At 48.5% G+C, this 22,214-nt stretch overlaps 1 protein-coding gene across 4 annotated transcripts in view; it reads right to left on the reverse strand.

Moving 5' to 3' along the window:
• Window positions 1-22,214, reverse strand: part of CNTNAP5 (contactin associated protein family member 5) — a 597,575-nt gene that overhangs the window by 158,520 nt on the left and 416,841 nt on the right. For 3 of the 4 annotated variants that reach the window (XM_073241652.1, XM_073241654.1, XM_036995938.2), the window contains one exon: window positions 11,162-11,362. The exons of the other annotated variant lie outside the window; for it this stretch is intronic. In XM_073241652.1, coding sequence (XP_073097753.1) covers window positions 11,162-11,362 — 201 coding nt within the window. The remainder of the gene's footprint in view (window positions 1-11,161; window positions 11,363-22,214) is intronic. 4 annotated transcript variants of the gene reach the window in all.

Genomic DNA, 22,214 nt, shown 5'->3' on the forward strand with positions numbered 1-22,214 from the left:
GCATTTCCCAGTCTATTCTACAAGGCCAGCCTTACGCTGATGCTGACAGGAAGCAAAGGTACCACAAGAAAATAAAGTGAAGGAAGGAAAGACGACTGGCTTCCTTAGGCCTTCCTAAATTCAAGATCATGCTGTCTGGAAAGAGTGGGAGTTTTTATTTTTCTTTTCTAATTGGAAAATCTAATTACTCTGTAGGCCAATATGCTGATAAATATTGATGCAAAAATATTCAACAAAGGATTAAGAAACCAAATTCAACAACATATAAAAAGGATTACATATGGCAAGTAGGTTGGTGTAATACACGAAAATCAGTAAATGTAATAATACATGGTATTAATAAAATATGGCATAAAATGATCATTTCAAAAAAGACCTCAATAAACTCATATAAAGTAGATTCTAAAACTCAATACCTTTCAATGATTAAAAACAAACAAAACGCTAGGATTAGGACACTTTCAGAATGAATACCTATAAAACACCTTCAGCTACCATTATATGTGAGGCAGAAAGACTGAACACTTCCCTTCTAAGGTCAGAAACAAGTCAAGGACGTCCACTTATTCTACTTCTTGTCAATATCACACTGGAGGTTCCAGCCAGGGAAATAGGCAGGGAGAAGAAATAAAGTCACCCATTTTAGACAGGAAAAATAAAAACTCTGACTGTCAGCAGATGGCATAATCACAAGTATAGAAAATCCTAAGGAACTCAATAAAAAGTTATGGAATTGGTTAACAAGGTCAGGAATGTGGCAGGATACAAAATCAATATACAAAATAATCGTCATTAAAAAAATAACAGCCTCAAAGGACACACTCGAGATGTGAAAAGACAACCCACAGAATGGGAGAGAATACTTTCAAATTATATATCTGATAAGACACTATTATCCAGAATATATAAAAAACTCTTAAAGTCAATACAAAACGGACAAATAATCCAACTTAAAAATGGATAAATGATTTAAAGAGATATTTCTCTGAAAAAGACAGACGTTCCCAGTAAGCACATGAAAAGGTGGCCAAGAATATTAGTGCTTCTTAGGAAAATGACAGTCAGAGGGGCCATGAAACGCCACTTCACACCCACTCATACAGCTAATCTGAGAAGGACAGTAATAAAAGGTGACAAGGATGTGTTGAAATCGGAACCCTCACACATGGCTGATGCGAATGGAAAATGGCAGAGAAAACTTGGGAAATAGTTTGGCCGTCCCACAGAGTTCTAAGAGCAGAGCTTCCATATGACACATTTATTCCATTCCAGGTACATGTTGAAGAGAAAGGAAAACGATCTCCTCACAAAAATGGACACTAAAGTTTATAAAAGCATTATTCAAAATAGCCAAAAATGTGGGAACAATTTTAAATGTTCATGAACTGATGAATGGATAAACAATGTGGTATATGCATATATTAATTAACAATTAATATAAATTGGCAATAGAAAAGGATGAACTTTAAGAACATTATGCTAAGCAAAAAATATCAGTTACTAAAGACTACATATTATATGACTACATTTATGTGGAGTGTCTAGAATCAGAAAACATATGTACAGGAAGTACACATATTTGCCTGGAGGTGGGGTGTTGCGGCAGACCAGGCAGGTGGGGAGCAGGGATAACTGTAAATATGTAGGGGGTATAATTGTGGAGATGTTAAAAGTGTTCTAAAATTAGACTGTGGTGATATGTGCAACTCTGTGGATATACAGAACACCACAAAATCTAGACTTCGGGCAAATTTTATGGCATGTTAAATGTATTTTAATAAAGTGGTAAAAAAAAAGTCAGCACCTCTCCAATGTGAACATATTTTAGGGCTTTAAAATACTGAAAAACAAATCTGAGTTGAAATCTCCACATTTCCTGTTGCAGCACATTCCTGTGATTGTAGCAATTCCTTGTTCTCTTGAGACCTCAGGCTCTTCTCTCTAAAATCGGAGAAATGGTCCGTTGGATGATTAAACCATCTAATACTCAAGGAAATTAGCCTGGTGTCCCAGCACAGACTAGTATTCAACAGACGGATGCTGTTTTTATTATCCTGGTAGATACTTTATTTTGCATACAAGCAGGTCGCAGCAGATAGCCTCCTGGGGATGTAAACATGCACCCCTATACTTGAGGCTGCAAGGAAACAAAAGATAGCTAAAATGTTTAGAAAATCAGGCTGAGAGGCAAAAAAAAAAGTAGCTCACACATACCTTGACATTATTTATGACATTGTGTTACTGCTACCCTTTCAGGAATTGTGGATTCTTAATTCACTAACTCTCATTTTAATCATCGTTGGGATTATCGGCTCAGCTGCAGTCACTGAATTAAATCCACTAAAAAGTCTGAGCACATTGCCGAACTCTTTAAGGATGATGGAGGGTTTGAGGACTGGGCACTCCAGGTCTCCAGCTAAGACAGTGCAGCAATTATTCCTAAAAAGCTCACTACCCCTTACTAACTAAACATAGCTACTAAACATCCTCTGCCCAGCTTGCCGGCACACGCTTCGCAGGGTGAGTGGCCTCTCAGGAATGATTCTCCTTAATCCTCACAATCCTTTCCTCCCCCTTCAGATGAGGAGACTGTGGTCCCGACGCAAGGTCGCAAGCTCAGCCCATCGGCAGGGATGCAGAATTGCTATCTCTGATGCCCATGATTATTGGGGCAAAAATTGGGTTACGTTGTCTAATAAACTTATTTTGAAGTCAAGATTGTCCTGGAAAATCCTAGATGTATGCTTCTGTAGCTAGACTTAGCTTGGCACCGCGAGGAGTGGTGCCTTTCTAAATATTGTTTGATTCTGATGATTATGCAGATAATTACTCGAATGAGGAAGTAGCCCTTGCAGGCAAGGATGGATACGGGAGGGGACATGGAATGGCTCGCACACAGGCTCCCGGTGACAGGCGATCTCCCTGTCAGGCAGGTGTGCTGCCCCTAGCTTGGGGAATGTGATGAGCGCTGTAGCTCAACCAGCCCCTGCTGACTCTAGCTCACGTCTGGAAGCATGCACACGGACGTAAGTTGTATCACATGAAAATAACTGATGAAGGAAACCCAAACAGGAGAGAGAGGCAGGGAGTGCTCGGGCCAGGAAGGGTTGCAATTTTAAACAGGGCGAATGGCTAAGGCCAGCTAAGGTTAAATTTATGCGAAGTTCTTAAAGAGGTAAAGAGAAAAAGGCACGTGGCAAATTGGAAAAGAGCTTTGCAAGCGGCAGATAAACAAGTACAAATGCTCTAAGGTGGCTTTTAGACTTGATACCAAAAGCAAACAGGTCACCTGGACTTCATTAAAAACTTACATTGAAGGGCACTATCGATACTGAAAATACAACCTAGAAAATGAGTGAAAATATTGGCAATCAGATGTCTGACAGGAGTCTAGGACCCAGGGTATGTAAGGAACACTATATAAACAACAAATAGACAAACAAGCCAATTAAAGAATGGGCAGAGGATCCCATACAGTTCTCCAGAGAAGACATACAAATGATCAGCGGGCACGTGAGAAGATGGTAGGCATCACTCATTATTAAAGAACTCAAATCAAAACCGTCATGAACTATCACCTCACACCTGCTAGGATGGCCATACTCAAAGAGAAGACAGCAAGCATGGGCGAGATGCGGAGAGACCGGGTGGTCCAGAGGATCCGGAGCCGAGAAGCCCTAGCCTCTCTGGTTGTGGGGGGGAGACGCTAGATGCCTGTGGTCAGGAAGGAAGGCACCAGGCTCCTATGCTGGGAACAAACTGAAGGGTGTGATGGAAAGAAGAAAGAAAGCCCCTTCAGAAGGCAATCATGCTAACCCGAACGAGAGATGGTGCGCCTGCGGGTTACATTCTGGATAGATTTGATCTTAGCCAGCACAATTAAGAGCATAATGAGAAGGCACTGGAAAAAGAAGAATTGAGGGTGACTCCAAGGGATCTTGGGCTGAGCATCTGATGGGGTGAGTTGCTATTTACAAAGCTGGGAAAGAATGCTGGAGGAGGGAGGTTGGGAAGTTGTTTTTGGACATCATAAGGTCAGTAGGCAGGTGGGCATGTCAATCGTTTGTTCAGAAAAATCCTGGCTGAAGAGCTAAATTTGAGAGTCTCCAGCATGTGACTGAATTGCAGAGAGGTAGGTGCATAGACGAACAAGGGCCAGGGATGGGGCCCCAGGATGACACCCCGTTTTCATGGTGTGGCGAGAAGGAGGACCCAGCGAAGAAGATGGTGGAAGTACTGTGGGCAGGAGGTGCTCCCTGGAGAGAGGAGGGTCCTCATGCCCCGCAAAGAGGAAGCACCCCTGTGCAAACCCTGCTGCATCCAGAGATGGTCTCCTGGTATCACCACGGGGTTTGCCGGTGGTGGGGCTTGTTGGTGGCTTTCCTAAGAGAAGTGCTGGAGAAATGGCATGTGCAGCACTCATGACTTTGCTACCAAACGCGGTCCAGGTGCTGAGAATGCAAGAACGACACCCTTGCCTACCAGCTCTAGTGCACAACTGGTCACCACGGAAGCGGGTGCTTAACAGAGCAGAAGCAGGAGCCAGGAGACAGGCTACCAAGTGGGCACTCACTGCCTGCCTAAGTCAGGGCGGGCTTCCCAGGGGAGGCGGCCTGGGAGGGAAAGATGGAAAAGCTTACCAGTGGTGCAGCCCAAGGGAGGCCCTGGGGAGGTTGGGTGGGCGAGCTGGGGCCGAGGCCCGAGGCCCGAGGCCCGAGGCCCACAGAGCTGGGCAGGCCGGGCGCCCGGGACCCCCACCTTCTGGCACCGCACGACCAGCTCTGAGTTTCCCACCATGCTTTCCTGTACTGCTACGTCACATCTTTTTAAAATGAATTAAACTGACCTCAAATCTACCAATTTCTTTTCTCAACGATTCTTAGTAACAAGAGATTTGGAATCATGTGTTTGAAGCACTGATTATATTTTTTCCAACACATATTAAAATATGAAAACAAATTAATTATTACCTTTTCATTAACAATTAATTTAAATTTAAATACTAAAATAAAAATATGCCTTCTATTTTTTGTAAGTCCACCCATATGCCACATAAAAACTTCTTGAGCCCCACGCCTTGGGAATCCCTAAGCTCCAGCATACAGTATCCGATGGGCCCATGGGGGGGGAATATAATATGGGATGTTAAAATAATGATTAATTAGTTAATAAATAATCTACAGGGACAACAAATAAGGAGAAATAAAGAAAGGAATAAAGGCCCCATGGAGGGACTATAACATGGAACTTGCTAAGGCTCGGTAAAGAAGTATTTCTGAAGGCCTCATTCTACATGTTCCCATTTGCTGGGCAATTTCTTTCTGCCTAGTAATGATTCAACATATGCTCACATTGTTCTTTCCTCTTGATGCCTTTGGAACACATGCCATGCTGAATACGTGCCTCTGGGCCTTCCTCAGACCCTGGGCCTCCTTCAGGGGCATCCCTCGCAGCCCACAGGGAGGCCCCGGCACAGTGGAGGCCTGCTCGCTGTGGGGGCTCCCAGGCCAGGGCATTTTCCAGGTGAACACGACCCACACACGCCTTCTCCATTGGCTCAGAGGTCCTGATGTTGGGTACCAGCTGAAGCAGGGCCACTGGGCCTCATGTGGGCAGTGTCACACGGCCAGGGAACTCCGGCGCCCTCCCCGTCATCAGTCACTTACTTCTAACCTTTATAAATCCACTGTCTACCAAAATGACCTTTCAATTCCAGGATGAAAGAAGAGGTCACATCTTAGGGTTTGATGAATGAGTCCCGTCATGTGCAACCGCAGCAGAGCCTCCTTGACAGCTCAGGTCCTTGGCCTCCTGTCCAAGGACTGCCTTCGATCCTGCCTAAGGGACGCTGCCCTCAGCAGTGGGAAATGAGAGACACAGGCTGGAACAATTAGGCCTTTTCTCTTTCATCCACGTAGGTGCCATTGCTTCCATTAGCTTTTCATTAAGTGGTACAGGAAGAAAAAATAGGAGAGAGAGAATAGACTTGGAAACGGCTGCTGCTTAAAAAATGAAGCCACGGGGAGTGCTTTCCGCGCACTGTTAATGTTAATGGAGTGGAATAGCTCCGTCCTCTTAATTAGACTCATAATTCTTAACCTTTAGGTAAACTGTGTATTCAGGCATGATGGAGGATGAGAAATGATACTATGGCTCTGAGGCAGGGAAGAACCCATCCATGGAAGACCCATAGGCACGGGTGAGTGACTGGGGGAGGCATCATACTGTCTCGACCAAAAGAGCACCATGGAGCAGGGGTGATGAGCAGGGGCAGGGGAGCAGGGGTGATGAGCAGGCTTTGGGATGTGATCACCCTGCTGCTCAGTGACAAAGATACCCGCATAGTGAAGCTGTGACAATCCTGGCACCACCAAGACTCCAGAGGCCTGGGTCCCCAAGGACATCCAGCTCCGGCACCCAGAGCACACCTCTGCTTGGGGAGCCCTGCAGGAGCACAGAGCCTGTGTCCTTCAGGCTTCGTCCAGCAAAGGTAGGACTGCCTTTCCGGCCCCCATCAGCCAGCCCTAGAACGTTCTTAGCAGACCCGCAGACATGCGTTTGAATTGCCTGCAGCACAGACCCCACCAGGCCAGCTTTCTCCTCTCTTCCGTCACTGATTAATCTCCAGTTGCCAGGATGTTTAAAGTCCTTCATAATATCAAAGGATTTCTCCAATCTGTAGCCACCCGGTTATTTTAAATGTTTCCCACATCTTTTTCAGAAAACACCTCTGGTTGTCATAAAACGTAAATCTGAACAGCCAGTGTAATAATTTCCCTTCAGCTCTTTGCTGGAGTTCACCCGCCATGCCCTGGACAACCTCTCAAAGTCCTGAAGGGTCAGAACAAATCCCCCCAACATAAAACGTGGAGCAGCAGAAGCCGTGTGGGACAGCGGGATCCCACACATGGAATGCCCTTGGTGCACGGCGGTCCATTGTCTTGTCACAGCCAGCTCTCCTCCTGAGGCTGAGGAGGCTGGCGTTCAGAGCATGAGGGTGAGGGGCACTGTGCCAGCACCGCCTTGCACTGCCCTGCTTTATACATACACACAAATACGCCACATCTGAAGTCTACTATTAAAAATGGAATGTGAAAATTTATACATCCACGTGCATTTATACAAAGAGTATATGATGAGCATATAAACTACTGCATAATATATTATATGGCATATATCCTAGAGTGTGTGTTGTGTGTATATTCATCCATACTATAGTATATATATATACACTTATTATATATATAGCCAGTTAGCTCTATGCTCAGCAGAATAGCACTAATTAACGGAAAATAGGAAAATCAGAATTTTACAATACTTAAAGGAAATAGGATTTTACCACTTTCAAAGTCCTTGGGGCAGAAGTAGGTAAACAGCTGGCCCATGTAGAAACCACTCCATACCTGCGTGGGGGGCTGGATGGGAATGACTTTCCCCATTCTTGCAGGGAAATGGGGACCGACGGCATCAGGGCCCTGGGCCTTTAGTTCTCCTGGGCACTGATATGGCCCTCACGGCAAATGTGCCTGCGTGGCTGACTTGCTGGGCAAACGCCTTCTGTTCAGAACCAGGCAAACTCCAGCTGGTGTGGCCTCTGGAGCTCAAAGGAATGGCGCCTCAGTTTCTGGGCTTTGGCCTCTTACCTCCACCTTAGGAGGTCACAGCCTTATTGGGAAGGACGTTCCCAAATGAACAGTCCCTACACGGAGCACTAAGTGCCAACAGATTATCCAGCAGACATTTGGGCCCCAATGAGTAAGTCCAAGGAGGGCTGTCCAGGGGCCGGGGAGAATCTGGGGGCAGGTGGGGCTCCCGATCCCACCCCCCACAGGGACCTGGGCACCGGCTTCCCCGCGATCACCTTCCTACACCCCTTTCATCTGGTCCCCCTTCTGGGGGCCGTGAGCTGCACAGTTAACTGCACCACAAATACCTACGTGCAAAGATGTTCTTGGAGCATTTGCAATGGTAAAAAAAATAAGGACAATCCAAATGACAAAAATAGATGAGTGAATTTCATGTATCCATGGCGGTGAATCCATGTAGAGGAAGCCTCCACTGTTAATAAACATTATAGCACAAAGTCTGTACTGTAGACTTTATTGAAATGGGAAGATATTCTACACTGTGTGTGTGTCACAAGTACAGCAGTAAAACAGGATCACGGTGGGGGGCCTGGTTTCAGCACATAAGGGGGACACTGCCCAACTCCTGCAGCCGGCAGGTGGATGAGGAGAGGACAGCCTCTCCCCTCACCCTTGTGTCTCTGGCCTTCCTCATGGGGAAGCAAATGGCTGGACCACTAGAGAGATTAGGGAACCATCCATGCCAGTATGTGCCTGCTATGGCCTGAATGTATGTGTACCCCCAAATTCCTATGTCAAAACTCTAACCCCCAGTGTGACAATGCTTGGAGGTAAGGCTCTGGGGAGGTGACGATGTCTGGAGGGTGGAGCCCCTGCATGGATGAGCCCCCTTATGAAGGGGACCCCAGAGAGCTCACTCCTCACCCCCTCATGAGGGCACAATGACAGTGAGCTGCCTGTGAGCCGGAAGGGGCTCCTCCCCCCCAAGCCAGGCTGGCATGCTGAGGGTGGGCCCCAGCCTCCAGAACTGTGAGACGTAAGGTTCGGCTCCTTATAAGCTGACCGGTCTGTGGCGTTTTGTTGCAGCAGCCCAACCACAGGAGGATCCTAGGTGGGGCTCTCTGACGCAGGCACCCATGACTGTCTCCACCTTGCTTATTTATTATTTTATATTTATATCACTGATTATTGTCCCCACCCCTGCTTCTAAGAGGTGAGCAGGCCTGACTGGGTTCTGTCCCTGCACCGAGGGGAGTAAGGCTGGGGCCACAGGGCAGGGGCTTGCTGTCTGCAGGCCTACTGCAGCCACTAGGAGTGCCCGGTCTGCAGGTGGGGGCTGAGGGGCAAGGAGGACCCGCCAGGACTATGCTGTCCTGCAGGCCGGCTCAGCAGAGGCATGGAGGGACTGCGTGCACACACACTTCCTTCCTTCATCTGCCTCATTTGGTTCGTAGCCCGTGGGGAGAACAGGATGGATGAGCACCAGCCCTAGCACAGGGAGTGGTGTGTCCCATGTCCTCGCTGTTTCCTGCATGTGCTGAGGGGGTGGCTGGCCAGAAGTGGTACACATTGGGAAGCGCACACATTTAATGCAACATCGGTTCTCACTGCGTGGTGAGATGATCTGCATGCACGCATCATAATTATTATAATTATTCTCTTTATGCCATTAAAATAGAAACAAAACGCTCCTCCGCGCTTGTTTCCCATTACAGTGCAAATGTTGGACCTTCCCTGCTGGGATGGAGGCCGTGACAAAGGAAAGAAACAGGGCGCCGGCATCTGTGGAACGTGATACATGCCAGGCACGGCACAAGAGGCGTGGATTGCACGCCTCCTCGGCCCTCCCACCAGGGTCTCAGTCCAGGACTCCGGCGGAAACTGTTCAGGTGGTACAATGGCAGCTGTGCAAATTTAACACCCTACACGAGGCTTCCCAACTAGTGAGAAGCAGAGACAAGACGTCCTTCCCAGGACAGCCTGCTCCCCAGCCCATGCCCTCCCCTCAGATAAACTCAGGGAACTCAGGACAGTTGAGTTAGAAATGCACGAATGTGAGGAAGGTAACGGTGCAGCCCGATTGATCACAGAATGTGTGTCCTAAAGGACATCCCACGGTCGGAGTGAACACGGTCCTGGTCTTCCTGAAACCCCACCAGGCCCAATCCTTAGAAAACATGAAGCAATGGAAAGGTGGGCTGGTTTCCCCAACATGAGCCCTGAGAATGGTGCTGAGAGAGGTGCAGGCTTGGTGGCCAGGAGACGGACGGACAGACAGCAGCACGGCATCTCGCAGGGTGGCAGTGCCTGTGGATGCGGGGCAAAGGGCACCGGGAGCTGCCTTGGGTCTAGTCAGCCCCAGAGGTGCTCCTGAGCCCAGGGAGCGAGCAGCGACCCTCCTGAGCCACGAGAAAGCTTAGACGTGATGTGCAGAATTCTCTGCTTAGGAAGGCAAGGAAGCGTGTGATCCCTTTGAAAAAGATTTTCATTGCAAATAGTTAAAAAAAAACTCAGAAAGCTTTCTTTGTTCTGACAGGCATAAGTGACAGTTAATCTGGAAAAACGCTTTATGTGGAACAATGTCTTTGCTAAAGATTCTGGGCCCGCGAGGTGAGTCACACTCAGGTTTCTATCACTTCTCCCTTGACATTTCATTGTCTAATTCTCTCAAGCCTTTCAAAGTCCCTAACTTCAAGCGCTGAAAGGTAAGTTTCTTGGGGTTCAAGATTCTGACACCCTCCTGGATTCACACAGCTCCGTGGTTCTCAGCATTTTTTATTTTTCTGCCATGAAACAGAGGATGAACTCATATTCACAACAATGACTGCCTCCCAAGGAACATGTAAACTTCGAAAAAAAGCCCTCTTGACATTTTGCCAAAACCCTTTGGGGTGCCGGTAAGCAGCCCTAGAATTTTTTTTTACAAGCATATTTATCACTAAATCAACCATTCCCTCTGAAACGTAACTGTAGGGAACAAATATGGTTAATCCAACTTTTTTCTAAAAATAAACTACTTTAAAAAAGAGCCATCTCCAGTAAGGCCTGCTCGTCTTAGGTAGCAACAGCATGGCAGACCCAGGCCGTCTCCCTGCCCGCGGCTCCCGCCCCCCCTGCCTAGGGCAGTTCCCTTCCTGCTTTCCCTGCACACAGCCCGGAGCTCTCTGGTGGATCTGCGGCTCCTGGGCGCTTTCCCATACGCCATCCCTCTGCCAGAAAGGCCGCCTCCCCCCTCCACGCTTTTCGTGTCTTGCCCAAATGCTCTCTTCAAGTGCTGTTACTCCCAAGAAGCTTTACTTTCACAGCGGCTAAAGGATGGGTGTGGCCATCCTTCCCTTTCTGATGACGAGGAGAGACCCTGAGAGGCCCCAGAGCTCCCTCCGGGGCACAGCTGGACATGGGAGGCAGGGCTAGCACAGCAGTAGGCCCCTCCCGGCCGGGTTTCTCCCCACCGTACAGTGGTGAACAGCTGTGACCGCAGCCCCTTGTCAGCAAACACTGCCTCCTGTGTGCCCACCTGGTGCCCTGCGGCCACCCTGCGTGGCCCTGCAGAGGTGCGGAGGGCCGAGGCTTACCGGGCTTGTCGTGCATCCGGGCGCTCCTGCAGTGGTAGGCCACCTCCTGCTCACAGTGCTCCGAGCCCTCGATCACGGCTGCCAGCTGCTCTGCGCTGCCCCCGTAGTCCAAGGCCACGGCATAGGGCTTCCCGGGGTGGGCGCCCCCCACATGGGTCAGCTCGGTGCTATTGTGCTGCACTGATGTCCAGATCTTGTCCTCTGCCCAGACACACAACCAAGGAGGGGGACATTAGAAGGGAGGTCGGAAGACAGCCACGCTTGCATACCTCCAGAAAGCTGAACGGAAGGGGGTCATGCCCACAGTGTGACGGTGACTCAGTGTGCCACAGCTGCCGCTTGAGTACTCCCGTCAGGCACGGGGCTTGACCGGAGACCTGGGGCTCCTCATAGGGCTCCGGCAGAGTTCACACAAGGGCTGGTATTTCAAGAGCTAACTCTGTGAAGCCCCCATGCCACAGGCCTTTTGCTAAGTACTGAAGGGCCCTGGTCTACCTGAAACGGACTTCACCTAGGACAGAAGGGTGCTAGCACTGCCATGTGAGAAATGGGGGGAGTCAAAGAGGACGACCAGGCAGCCTCCCCAAGATCACACAGCCAGCAAACAATCAAGCAAGGATTGGGGCCCAGGATGTCAGACTAAAGAGCCCATCCTAGCGACGGGCACCCCTGCCTCAGAATGAAAACACTAGTGCAGATAACTATGTGACGGCTACAAGCACATTGTTGAAAACAAGACCTGTGCACACAAAGTATCTGTAAAATACATGTCATCAATATAAATGAGATTGTGTGACCTACACGGTACATGCAGGGCCTTTAAATAGAATGTTTTTTAAAAAAATCCTTATTCTCTGTGTTGTCTCTATTTGCCAGAAATAGTCTAAGAGGTTTAGACTAAAAGAACACGCAGAGATGAGGACCTTTAAATCAGAGCAGGAGAACATGTTTTACTTACAATAGGTAAGGACAGAAGAGGAGAGGAATCTGGATTTTTAGAGCCTCAGAGATCTGTACTTGAAATGTATTTCTGCACGCAGCAAGCCGGACATGTCACTGCACCTTTCTGGGACTCAGTTGTACCATCAGGTTAAGAACAAAACAAAACAGCAATAGAGCAACTCCGGCAGGGTTAGCACGGAGCAGCGACCCAGCACAGCGGTCACGGGACCCTCTCAGGGTGGAGCAGACATCCGTGCTAACACCCTGGACTAGAACATTTCCTGCAATTGGAGATAGAATTTAATTCTGAACATGCTCACAAGCAACAGAGGAAATAGGAAGACTTGAAAAGCTTTTGTCTTCTGAGCATCTTGCCCACATAACAACGTCATTACTGTTCTCAGGCTGAAACACACCCCAGCGCGGACACCACGTGGTGTTCTTGCTCCGTCCTTGGTTTACAAACGAGAAGCCCAGGCCCAGGAGCTGAAGGACGGGCCTGAGGTGCCTCTGCTGGACAGCGGCGATGGGCTGGCATCCTGCACGTGCCCTCCGTCGTTACACTAAACCACAGCCGCACTATTCTCAGCGCTACTAAGAACCAGGGTCATGCCTGTCGGATGATTCAGCTGAAAAAAGAAAACAAGGCAAGCAGGACCCCCGGCTTTGGCGCTGTCTCCTCACCGACTCTGCGCATCACTGGGGATGAGTGGCTGCCCCGCCCCCCACTTCAGCCTCAATGTCAGAAGGGGGAGGAAGCGAAAGAGAGCTTGGCCCCAGTTATCTGCTAAGTGTGTTCCAGCTCTAACATACGTGCAGTAGTATAAAATTCTACTCAATCGTTCTAATTCTTCTCAAGACTGTTTCCTGAAACCAGACCACTGGTAACTGGCTTGTCACCAGGGCCTGAGGCAGGATTCCGTATTCTATCAAGTCTAAAAAACAAATCGGAATGAAGGTTGTTGGGTTTTTTACTTTGAAAGAAAAAATAGGGCATGATTTATAAAAATAATAATGCTGCACAATTAACCTGAAACTCCTAAAAAAATGCTGGTGCCAATATAGACAGATGCTACTGAAATATCCCAGGAAAAGCCGTGGCTCAGTAAGGCGATACTGTGGAGGGTGAAATAGAGGCTGACTGTTGTGAAACAGCCCTGGTCCTTAGGAGAGGAAAAGGGAGACCTGGCTAATCTATAATAAAAGATAAGATGCTCTTACTGTGTCATATGAAGACACTGTATACATCATCTCCAGTACCCATGAGCACCCACCATGGCAGACATCTGGATGGACAGACAGACGACGGGCAGATGATAGATGACAGATGGATGATATATAGATAGATGACAGGTAGGCAGATGATAGAAAGGTAGACAGACACGTAGGGAGGGAGATAGAGGCACAGACACACACAGACATAGACATGAAAAGACAGACACATGAAGGTTCAGAAGAGAAAGTGACCCTGTCCCCCGTCTCCATGTGTCCAATCTGTCTGATAACAAAAGTGGTCCCCACAGCATCACTAAGTCCTGTGAATTACTGCCCTAAAGATGCACCCAGCTCTTCACATGCACATATCCATCCCTCTGGTTGCTTATACAGTCATTAACTGATCTCCTCTTTCACAGAATTAGTGGTTCACTTTGCCTGAATCATGTTCCATCTTTGGCAAGATGGACAGGAAGCTGTGTGAGACAGTCTCCCAACTCACAGCCATGAACATCGCCAATCCTGTCTTCGGGACTCTGACGGTGAAGCGAGGTTCTAATAACTCAATTGCTGGCACTTTTTGACATGTGTGACATGCAGAAGACACAAAGCGACAACCGAGACCTCCAGAGGTTTCCTCGCATGTCACTCAGGCCTCAGCAGCTCTTGCTGCAAACAGAGTGAGGGGCAGGAAGACGAGTGACTGCCTGGAACCATCTTGGCTGGCCTTCATTTCAAATGCCCTTGACCTCGGAATACTTTCCCCCTAGAAGACAGCAGAATAAAGCAGAATAAGGCCTGAAGGCAAGGAGGTAATCGGATGTTACTTTTCTTGCTTTCTCTCCTGTCCCCTCAGCATGGTTGGTAGCAGTACAGACTGAACTCTGACACATCACAGCCAGGGGTCAGTGCCAGTCAGGGAAGCTGGCCTGGGTGCCCGAGCTCCTGATGCCTGCTAGCGTGGGGGCAGGCGGTCTTAGCTCGAGAACGTCTGTGTGAAGGTGGGCTCTGATTCCAACAGCTGAGACCCACTGTCCTCTAGGCGGTGACGGCGGAGGAGGAGGCTCATTCCGGGACCCATGTGTCCTTCATCTAAAACCAGAGCCAGGAAGCTCAGTGTTCAGACGGGCAGTTCAGTACGTGGGTAGCTGGGCCATGGTTTGGAAGGTCCGTACTGGCATTTCCCATAAGGAGAAACCCTCCCATCTTTCCAACTCACTCAGAGGAACGTATGTGTTGAGTGACCAACACAAAATCTCTGCCTCTGACAGGGCCGCCTGAGGGGTCAGGGAACTGCCTGAGCTCACGGGGACTGTGACGTATGCGTCACATTTGCTTTCTATCTTTACATGGCTGGCAGATGTTTCCTCTCCTTCTGTAGCTGCCTTTTCACTTTGTCGATGCTGCATCCCACCTGCCAGAGCGTCTCAGTTCCCTGTTGTCCCACCGGCCGGTCTTTGCTTTTGCTCTTTGTGCTTTTGTATCATATCCAGAAAATCACTGCCAACCAGTGTCAAGGAGATCCTTCCCTTTGTTTCCTTCTAGGATTTTTATGGTACCAGGTCTTACATTTACATCTCTAATCCACGTCGAGTTCATTTCTGTGAGTGGTGTAGACAGGGGCTTCATTTCATTCCTCTGCGAGTGGCCGTCTGGTTTTCCCAACACCATTTGCGGAAGAGCGTCTCCTTCCCCAGGAAGTGTTCTTGGCCCCGTGTCGAATATTGATGCACTGTGTGTGTCCATGTGAGGGTTAACTCGTGGGCTCTCTATTCGGTTCCACTGGTCTATGTGTCTATTTTCTATGTCAGGGCTGCACAATTTTAATTACTGGAACTATGGAGAGATGTCGCTTAACTTGCAATTAGCAGATAAATGATAAACGTGCTGGAAATCTAATGCATGGCATCGTGATTATAGCAACAATAGTATATTATAAACTTCAAAGTTGCTAAGAAACCAGATCTGCATTATCCTGACTACAAAAAAGAGATGGTGATCATGTGACATGATGGGGGCGTCGACTCACTCGACTGTGGCATTTATACTGCACAGTGTATACCTTAAACTTACATAATGTTATTTATAATTATATCTCAACTAAAAATTAACAGTAAACAAAATATTTGCTCTCTAAAAGCAGCACTTGGCTCAGTGCGCTGGCATGAGAGTGAATGACCTCATGACATGGATCTACACCAGCTTCTATGCCACCTTTATGCACGAAGGACTTATAGGTCCTGAGCCGTCAAACAGCATGTGTGGTAAAGCTTCAAGGCCCCATTTCAAGGACATAACAATGGGTTGTTATGTAAGTGGGCAAAGCGTTTCTCGAATCGCGCTGTGAATGCCTCCCCATAAAGCTATGCCATCTCCCAGGATGGGAGGTGCAGTTTCCATCCTGTGTCCACACACATGCCCAGTTAGGGCTGCACCCACCCACAGGGTCCACATGCAGGACAGTGACGCACTGAGTTCTCCAACTGCACCATCGTCTGGGGGGAAAATGTACTCAACAGTTGTGTCTGTCTCCTGCTGACCAGAAAGCACGGGGCTGCCGGGGGGTCTGCTGGGGCAGGACTGGCAGGGATGCTGGAGAAGACCCCCAAGCGGACACTGTGGTTTCCCTTGAGAATAGAAAGACTGACAGGAGACTCAGCCTGGGACCAGCAGGGCCTTGAGCACTGGGCATTCGGGGAATCCTGCCTGGTGACAAGACTAGCTCATCACCACCTTTTGTTTCCCATCCGGGTCTTTGTTCTGGAGTTTGCAAAGCAGCTTGTTGTGCATGCAGGTGTTATGCGATGGTCCAAATTAAAAAGAAGATTCAAGTGAGAAGATCAAACCACACACAATCAACCAAATGAGCCACAAAAAAAAAAAAAGGTGCACCAAGTTCTGTATAGTCAGAAAGATGGCAGATTCTGGAACATTCTATAGCATCATCTCAGTTGTGAAATCCTTCCCGCTTGTCCCCCAGGAGGCCCCACATGAGCCCCTTTCCGGGGTGTTTAGGTGATGTACTGATCCCTCGGGCTCACATTTCAGAAACTATAAACTGTTTACAGACACAGCCACAATTTAATTTTCTTTCATATTTTCTCTCTTATTCTATCTGATTGGTATTATTATTGTGATGATCATTATTATTATTAATAGTAGTAATTACAGATGCTAAAGCTGTGCCATCTGTTACCATGGAGATCGCCACGTAGGAGAGCAAACAAAAGGGAAGTAGAAAAGGAGAGCGAGACGAGAGACCCCTCTGATCACTAGGAGCTTGTTCTGCACACACATCTGTCTCTGCAGAGACAGAAAAAAATCTGTAATTTCTCGATCACAATGCTGGGAAGGAAAGGAAGTGTACAGACCGTCAATAACCAGCTTAATTGGACTTGAATCACTGTGGGGAGCTGTTTATAGTCCTTTGAAAAGTGTGCCAATTCACTTATGCTCCTATTGTAATAAAGCAAGTCCATGTTAAGGTCCCCGGGGTCATTTCTGGGGGAGTTATCTCTGTTGACAAAGTGAGTTTTCTATGCCGAGAGTAAAGGCAGCTTAAATAACCCTCAACACACTGTCTCTATCACTCATTTGTTATCTACACATGTACAGCCTAGTGACACCTCTTGCCATTTTGCATTGATAGTTATTTAATTTTTCATATGTTTGTACTTTATCTCCTCCTGTAAATCACAGGCGATGATGGTTGAGTAAACATGGGTTTAGAAAGGGCTTCTGTGCTGAAGGAGGTGGAATGTGACGCTGGATGGGAGGTGCTCTGGGATGGGCAGGCCCGGCTGCAGCCCCAGCACGGCCACCGACTGGAACCGACCGTGGCAGGGACACGGCCCCGGGCGTTCCATCTGGATGCCAGGTGGGTCCCCGGTGCAGCCATGCCAGGAGCGCCGTGTAAGGGCACGGGCGGGTTCCGGACATCGCTGGGCCCACAGTGGGGCTCAGGGTACCCGGCTGGCCCCCAAGGTTACCTACTGCCCGGCACACTGGGGAAGCTATCCTGGAGGCTCAGGTGTGGCCAGTTTATCAGACGAGGCTATGGGAACTTGAGAGTCAGCGCCCCTTCCGCCCACCCTCAGGGGTACCGTGAGCTTTTTGCGGGGAGCCAGGGTTACAGCTGTCCGGCCCTGGTGTGGCCCCGCAGTAAGTGCACCAGCAGGATTGTGGACACCACAGCGGGGGGCACAGAGATGCAGGGGCAGGGGACACAGGGGAGCCGAGACACGGGGGGTTGCAGGGCTGCGTGGGCAGGTGGGGGTGGGGCCGTGGATATCACTGAGGGCTGTGGGCTTTTTCTGCTCTTGCAGGTTTCCACAGGGTCTTGCACAGTGTTGCTGTGATGGGTAAAATTTTGGCACCTTTTAGGGAAAATGCAGGGCGCTCACTGGGAACCAAATGCAATTCCTACATTTGCCACTTACTGGCTGAGGGATGCTGGGCACGCTCTTCAACCTGTCTGATGCTCTGTTTCCTCAAGATTCAAGTGTTAAGTGACCTCCATCTACCTCCCACTGTCTTGTGTGAATCACATGAGCTGAGCTCTAACATACACCAGTGCCTGGGTCCCCAGTGCAAGCTAACAGTCCCCGTCTCTTCACTGAGAAGAGCTGAGGTCAGCCAAGGCTGAGCTCAGGAGCCTGGGGGCTGCTGAGCTGCCTGACCAGGGCCTTAGTCCTAGGCAGGGGCCTCCCGGGTCAGCAGCCACACCCCCTTTTCAAGGTTGCGCACCAAGACCGGCCTTCTGGGCACATAAGGGTGTCCACTGACTCTGTTTTCCTGGGTCTTATATTCTGGGTCTGGAGGTATTTGATGAAAGAGACCTGAAGAGGAGGGTGATTATCGTCATCTCTCAGCTGCCACCCCTGCTCCGGGCATAACACGATGTCAGTGGCACTGCCATCCAGAGGAGCTGGGTAGAAACAGGCTGCGGCAGCTTGGGTGGGAGCCAGGTGTGTCTGCCCACCCACCTTATATGTATGGACGTATGTAAATTATATAAAAGATATATGTAATTCATATAAAAGTGATATATATATTATATAAAGGTATATAAATTATATCAAAATTACATACATATTTAACTTTTGTAACAAATATTTTACATAGTCAAAACATAAAATTAAAATGATGAAAAGAGACAAACCCTAAAATTGAATATTAAGCAGAATAAAAAGAAAGCCTATATATTAAATAATAAAATAACCACCAAAAAGAACATACTAATTCAATGTGATTCTGATGTTATTGTGTGTGTGTGTATGGCAGGGCAGAAATAATGAGCAAATATATTGGCGGTGTTGGGTCAAGTTCCCACTGGGGGAGAAGAGGACTGGGTGTGGGAGAGAGGGTGAAGGGGAATCGCACGGTGCTGGGACTGTGGGAGAGAGAACCGCAGGAGCTCGTGGTCACACCCCACAACACGCATACACTTTGCAGCTCTGTCCCGTAGAAGCATCTAGAAGCAATAGCAAACCTAACCTATACCTTAATTTCCAAGTATCATTTGCTACAAAAAGGAAGTAGGCTTCTTTGAGAAAATAGCTGAGTCCAGGTGTGGGCAAAGAAGTTCAAGGTAACAATCTGGGAGCATCTTGGGCTAGAAAGCAAGAAATACTCCAAGATTAAGATTAAGAGAGGAGGGTAAGAAAGACGTAGGAACAGACTTACATGGACCCTGACTAACCATATTTGGGACCGGCTGAACATTAAAAAATATAATGCTAATAGTAACACCATTTTAAAATGAAATGATCTATGAGCCTGCAATGATGTAAAGGAAGGCAGGATGAAAAATTTTAAACTTCTTTGTAGAGAAAAATGCTGAGTGAAGCTACAAATGTAGGAATCACAGAACTAGAAAAACAACGGTGGATAAACTCCCCTGTAAGAGCTATAGGTCAGGATCCAGTGGGTTGGGAGGAAACGCGGGGGAACAGGATATTCACACTGCGTCTGCATGGAACCCCCAGATCACGCACGGTGCACAGATCCCCTTCAGCATGTGGAGGCCTGCCAAGCGGCGGCGCTGAGTGTCCCCAGCGTGCCACAGCCTGACTCCACGACCTCCGGACGGATGCATCGGAGGGATGGACATCACAGGGTTTCCCTGCCAAAGTATTCTAGCGATGAAGAAATCATCAGAAACAATCCAAAATGTGCAATGTTTTACTTCACAGATGGCTTGTATTCTTCAAAAAAGGTAATGTCATGAAAAGCAAGCACCAAGATGGGTCAGGGTTGGGGGGCCTTCTGGGCAAAAGAACTGAAAGGACATGACGATCAGGTCCAACTGCTGGAATCCTGAATAAAAATAGAAAGACAGACACTGCAGAGGCAAGATGCACTAAATATTGGGTAATATTCACGGAATCAGTTTATTATGTGTGGCTTTAGTGTTGGCGGTTATATAGGGCAATATCTTTGTTCTTAGGAGAGGCGAGCGGAAGTCCTTAGGTTTAAATTACCAGTAGGTCCGCTACTTACATTCAAATAGTTCAGGGAAAGGAAAGCATTTTCTCTGAGAAGGAAGAGAGAGGATGGAGGGAAGGAGAGGGGAGAGCGGGAAAGGGGAGGAGAGAGAGCTCTTGGAGAATGCCGGGCATCACTTGAGGGGACTAGGCACATGGCTCGTTTAATTTTGCTCAATCTGCGCATCCACCCACTGAGGGGCGAGCGACCAATCATGCCCATTATATGGATGAGGACTTGAGCCCCACAGAAGTTACCTTGCAGTAGTCTGTGGCTGTCAAGTGTCTACAAGAAAGTTTATGCATTAAACAGCCTGGCCTACAAGGTGCTGAAAGTCAGTGAGGCCCTGGGCCCCGAGGTCAGTGGCTTGAACACAGAGGTTCATGGTAGCTTGTACCCCCCAAGCACCGGCAGCCTCAGTGAACACCGGACTGGGCCTTGGTCCCCATGCAGCCAAAAGGGATGGGGTGCCAGGTATCTGCGACGGAGATGTGCTTTGAGAGGTCCGTGCGGAGGGTGTCAGGAGGACCCTGTGCTCGCACGCCAGGAAGAGCATACCTGGGTCACCGGGCGGGCCCTCTTGGAGGTGAGATCGAGAGGGAAGGGGACTCCTTCGGTGCTCAGCCCTGTGCTCACCACATTGCAGAGATACTTTTCCAAAGTCCAGTGTTGTCAGGTCCTTATTGAAATGCTACTTCTGATCACTGTCCTGACTTACAAGTCACACCTACTAAATCATTGCGGGAAAAGTCTAGGAAATGGCATTCTAAACATTCATCCCAGCTTTTCTTTGGAGAACTAAAATGTAAGAACTTTTACTTTATGTAATTCTCATCTAATGCTCAGAAAACCATGACAGGTGCCATCCCCTGTAAAATGGAGTGGTGCGTTCTCGACATCGTTGCCAGGAGAACTGAGTGATGAACAGAAAGTGCCTAACTCGGTGCCTCACGCTAGCAGATGCTCGATTATGCGTCAGCTGCCCCCGATGCAAATTCAGCCCAGAGGGCAGCTCTTCAGGGAGCCTTCTCAGGTCACCATCCCCAGGCCCCTTGTGCCTCATGGCCCAAGTGCAGCGCAGCCCTCTGTACCACTTCCAGGCCACCTCCCACACCCTGTGCAGAATATCCACTTACGGTGCCCATCGCCCTCCCTGGACTGTGAGCTTCTTGAGGAGAGGACAGACATTCCTTCCATAACCCTGGTCCCTGCCTCAGTCAGTCCTCCTGAGCTCATCTGAATGGCTTACTTTCTGAATGACCGATGCGAGACTGAGAGCTGCCCAGCACAATGGATGAACTAATGACAAAATAGTAACTGAGCTCATGAAAAACTTTGTGAGAAAATAAACAAGTGAGAGAAATATGAATGAGTAAAAATGAGAGACTCGTAAAGGAATTCAAGGAATCAGTGACTGAGTTGGTAAAGAGGCAATGAATAGATGAATAAGCAGGTACGCGAGTGAGAATCACATTGGGATCACCCCCCACCCCTACCCACCCCCACCTCAGTTCTGAGCCTTCTGCTCCCGTCCCCAAGACTGGAGTCCACTGGCTGTGCTAAATGGTGTGTGACAGGAATTTCTGTAAGTGCCTGTTAAAATTCCTGGCAATTCAAAGGTGACAATGCTTTAATTTCAGGGTAATGCTACAGCTTTATGACTTGGTGGTTCTGTTTAATGGCCCAATTTAGCAGGAGATTATGCCGTCTGCCACTAGCCCAGAGAGACCACTTTACAGCCCAGGCCTTCCACACAAGCAGAGGGAACAGCAGCCTTCTGGAAGCCCCGGGTGGTCACCACACCTCAGCTGACAGCATCAGGTATTAAACAGACAGAAACTGAAAACAAGCTTCCCGCTTCTGAGCTGCTGAATTACCATCCTTCAGCATCAAACAGTTATCTGGGAAACACTGCGTTTACAGAAGGCAAATAGTCCCTCTGAAATAGAAGCAACGATGTAAGTATTATTCCAGCTGATTAAACGGCTAGTGAGTCACAATACGCGTCACCCATGAGTGAGTCCTGACCAGGAAATGATACCTGGGCCCCCGCCGGAGGTGGCCAGGGCCCTCCCCAGGGCAAGGGGAGCCCTCTGCCCATACACACAGCAGACAGGCTTCCGGGGCGGGGGCGGAAGGGCAGGAGGGACCCAAGTTTTCCTTGTGCTCTGTGTCGGACCCCCAGCATATGTACATGTTAACTCTCTAAATTAACTCCCAATCCTATAAAGCTATTACCCTCCGCCTCCGTTTAAGAGAGAGAAACTGATGCAAAGATGTAGGGCCTTGCTCCCAGCCTGACAGACTCATAATCGATATTGATCATAATAATCAAAGGATGTAAGAAGTAATAGGCATTGTTCTGAGACTTTTAATTCATGCATATGAACTCATATATCCTCACAACCAC

This window comes from Manis javanica, chromosome 7, assembly GCF_040802235.1.
Source record: "Manis javanica isolate MJ-LG chromosome 7, MJ_LKY, whole genome shotgun sequence".
NCBI lineage: Eukaryota > Metazoa > Chordata > Mammalia > Pholidota > Manidae > Manis > Manis javanica.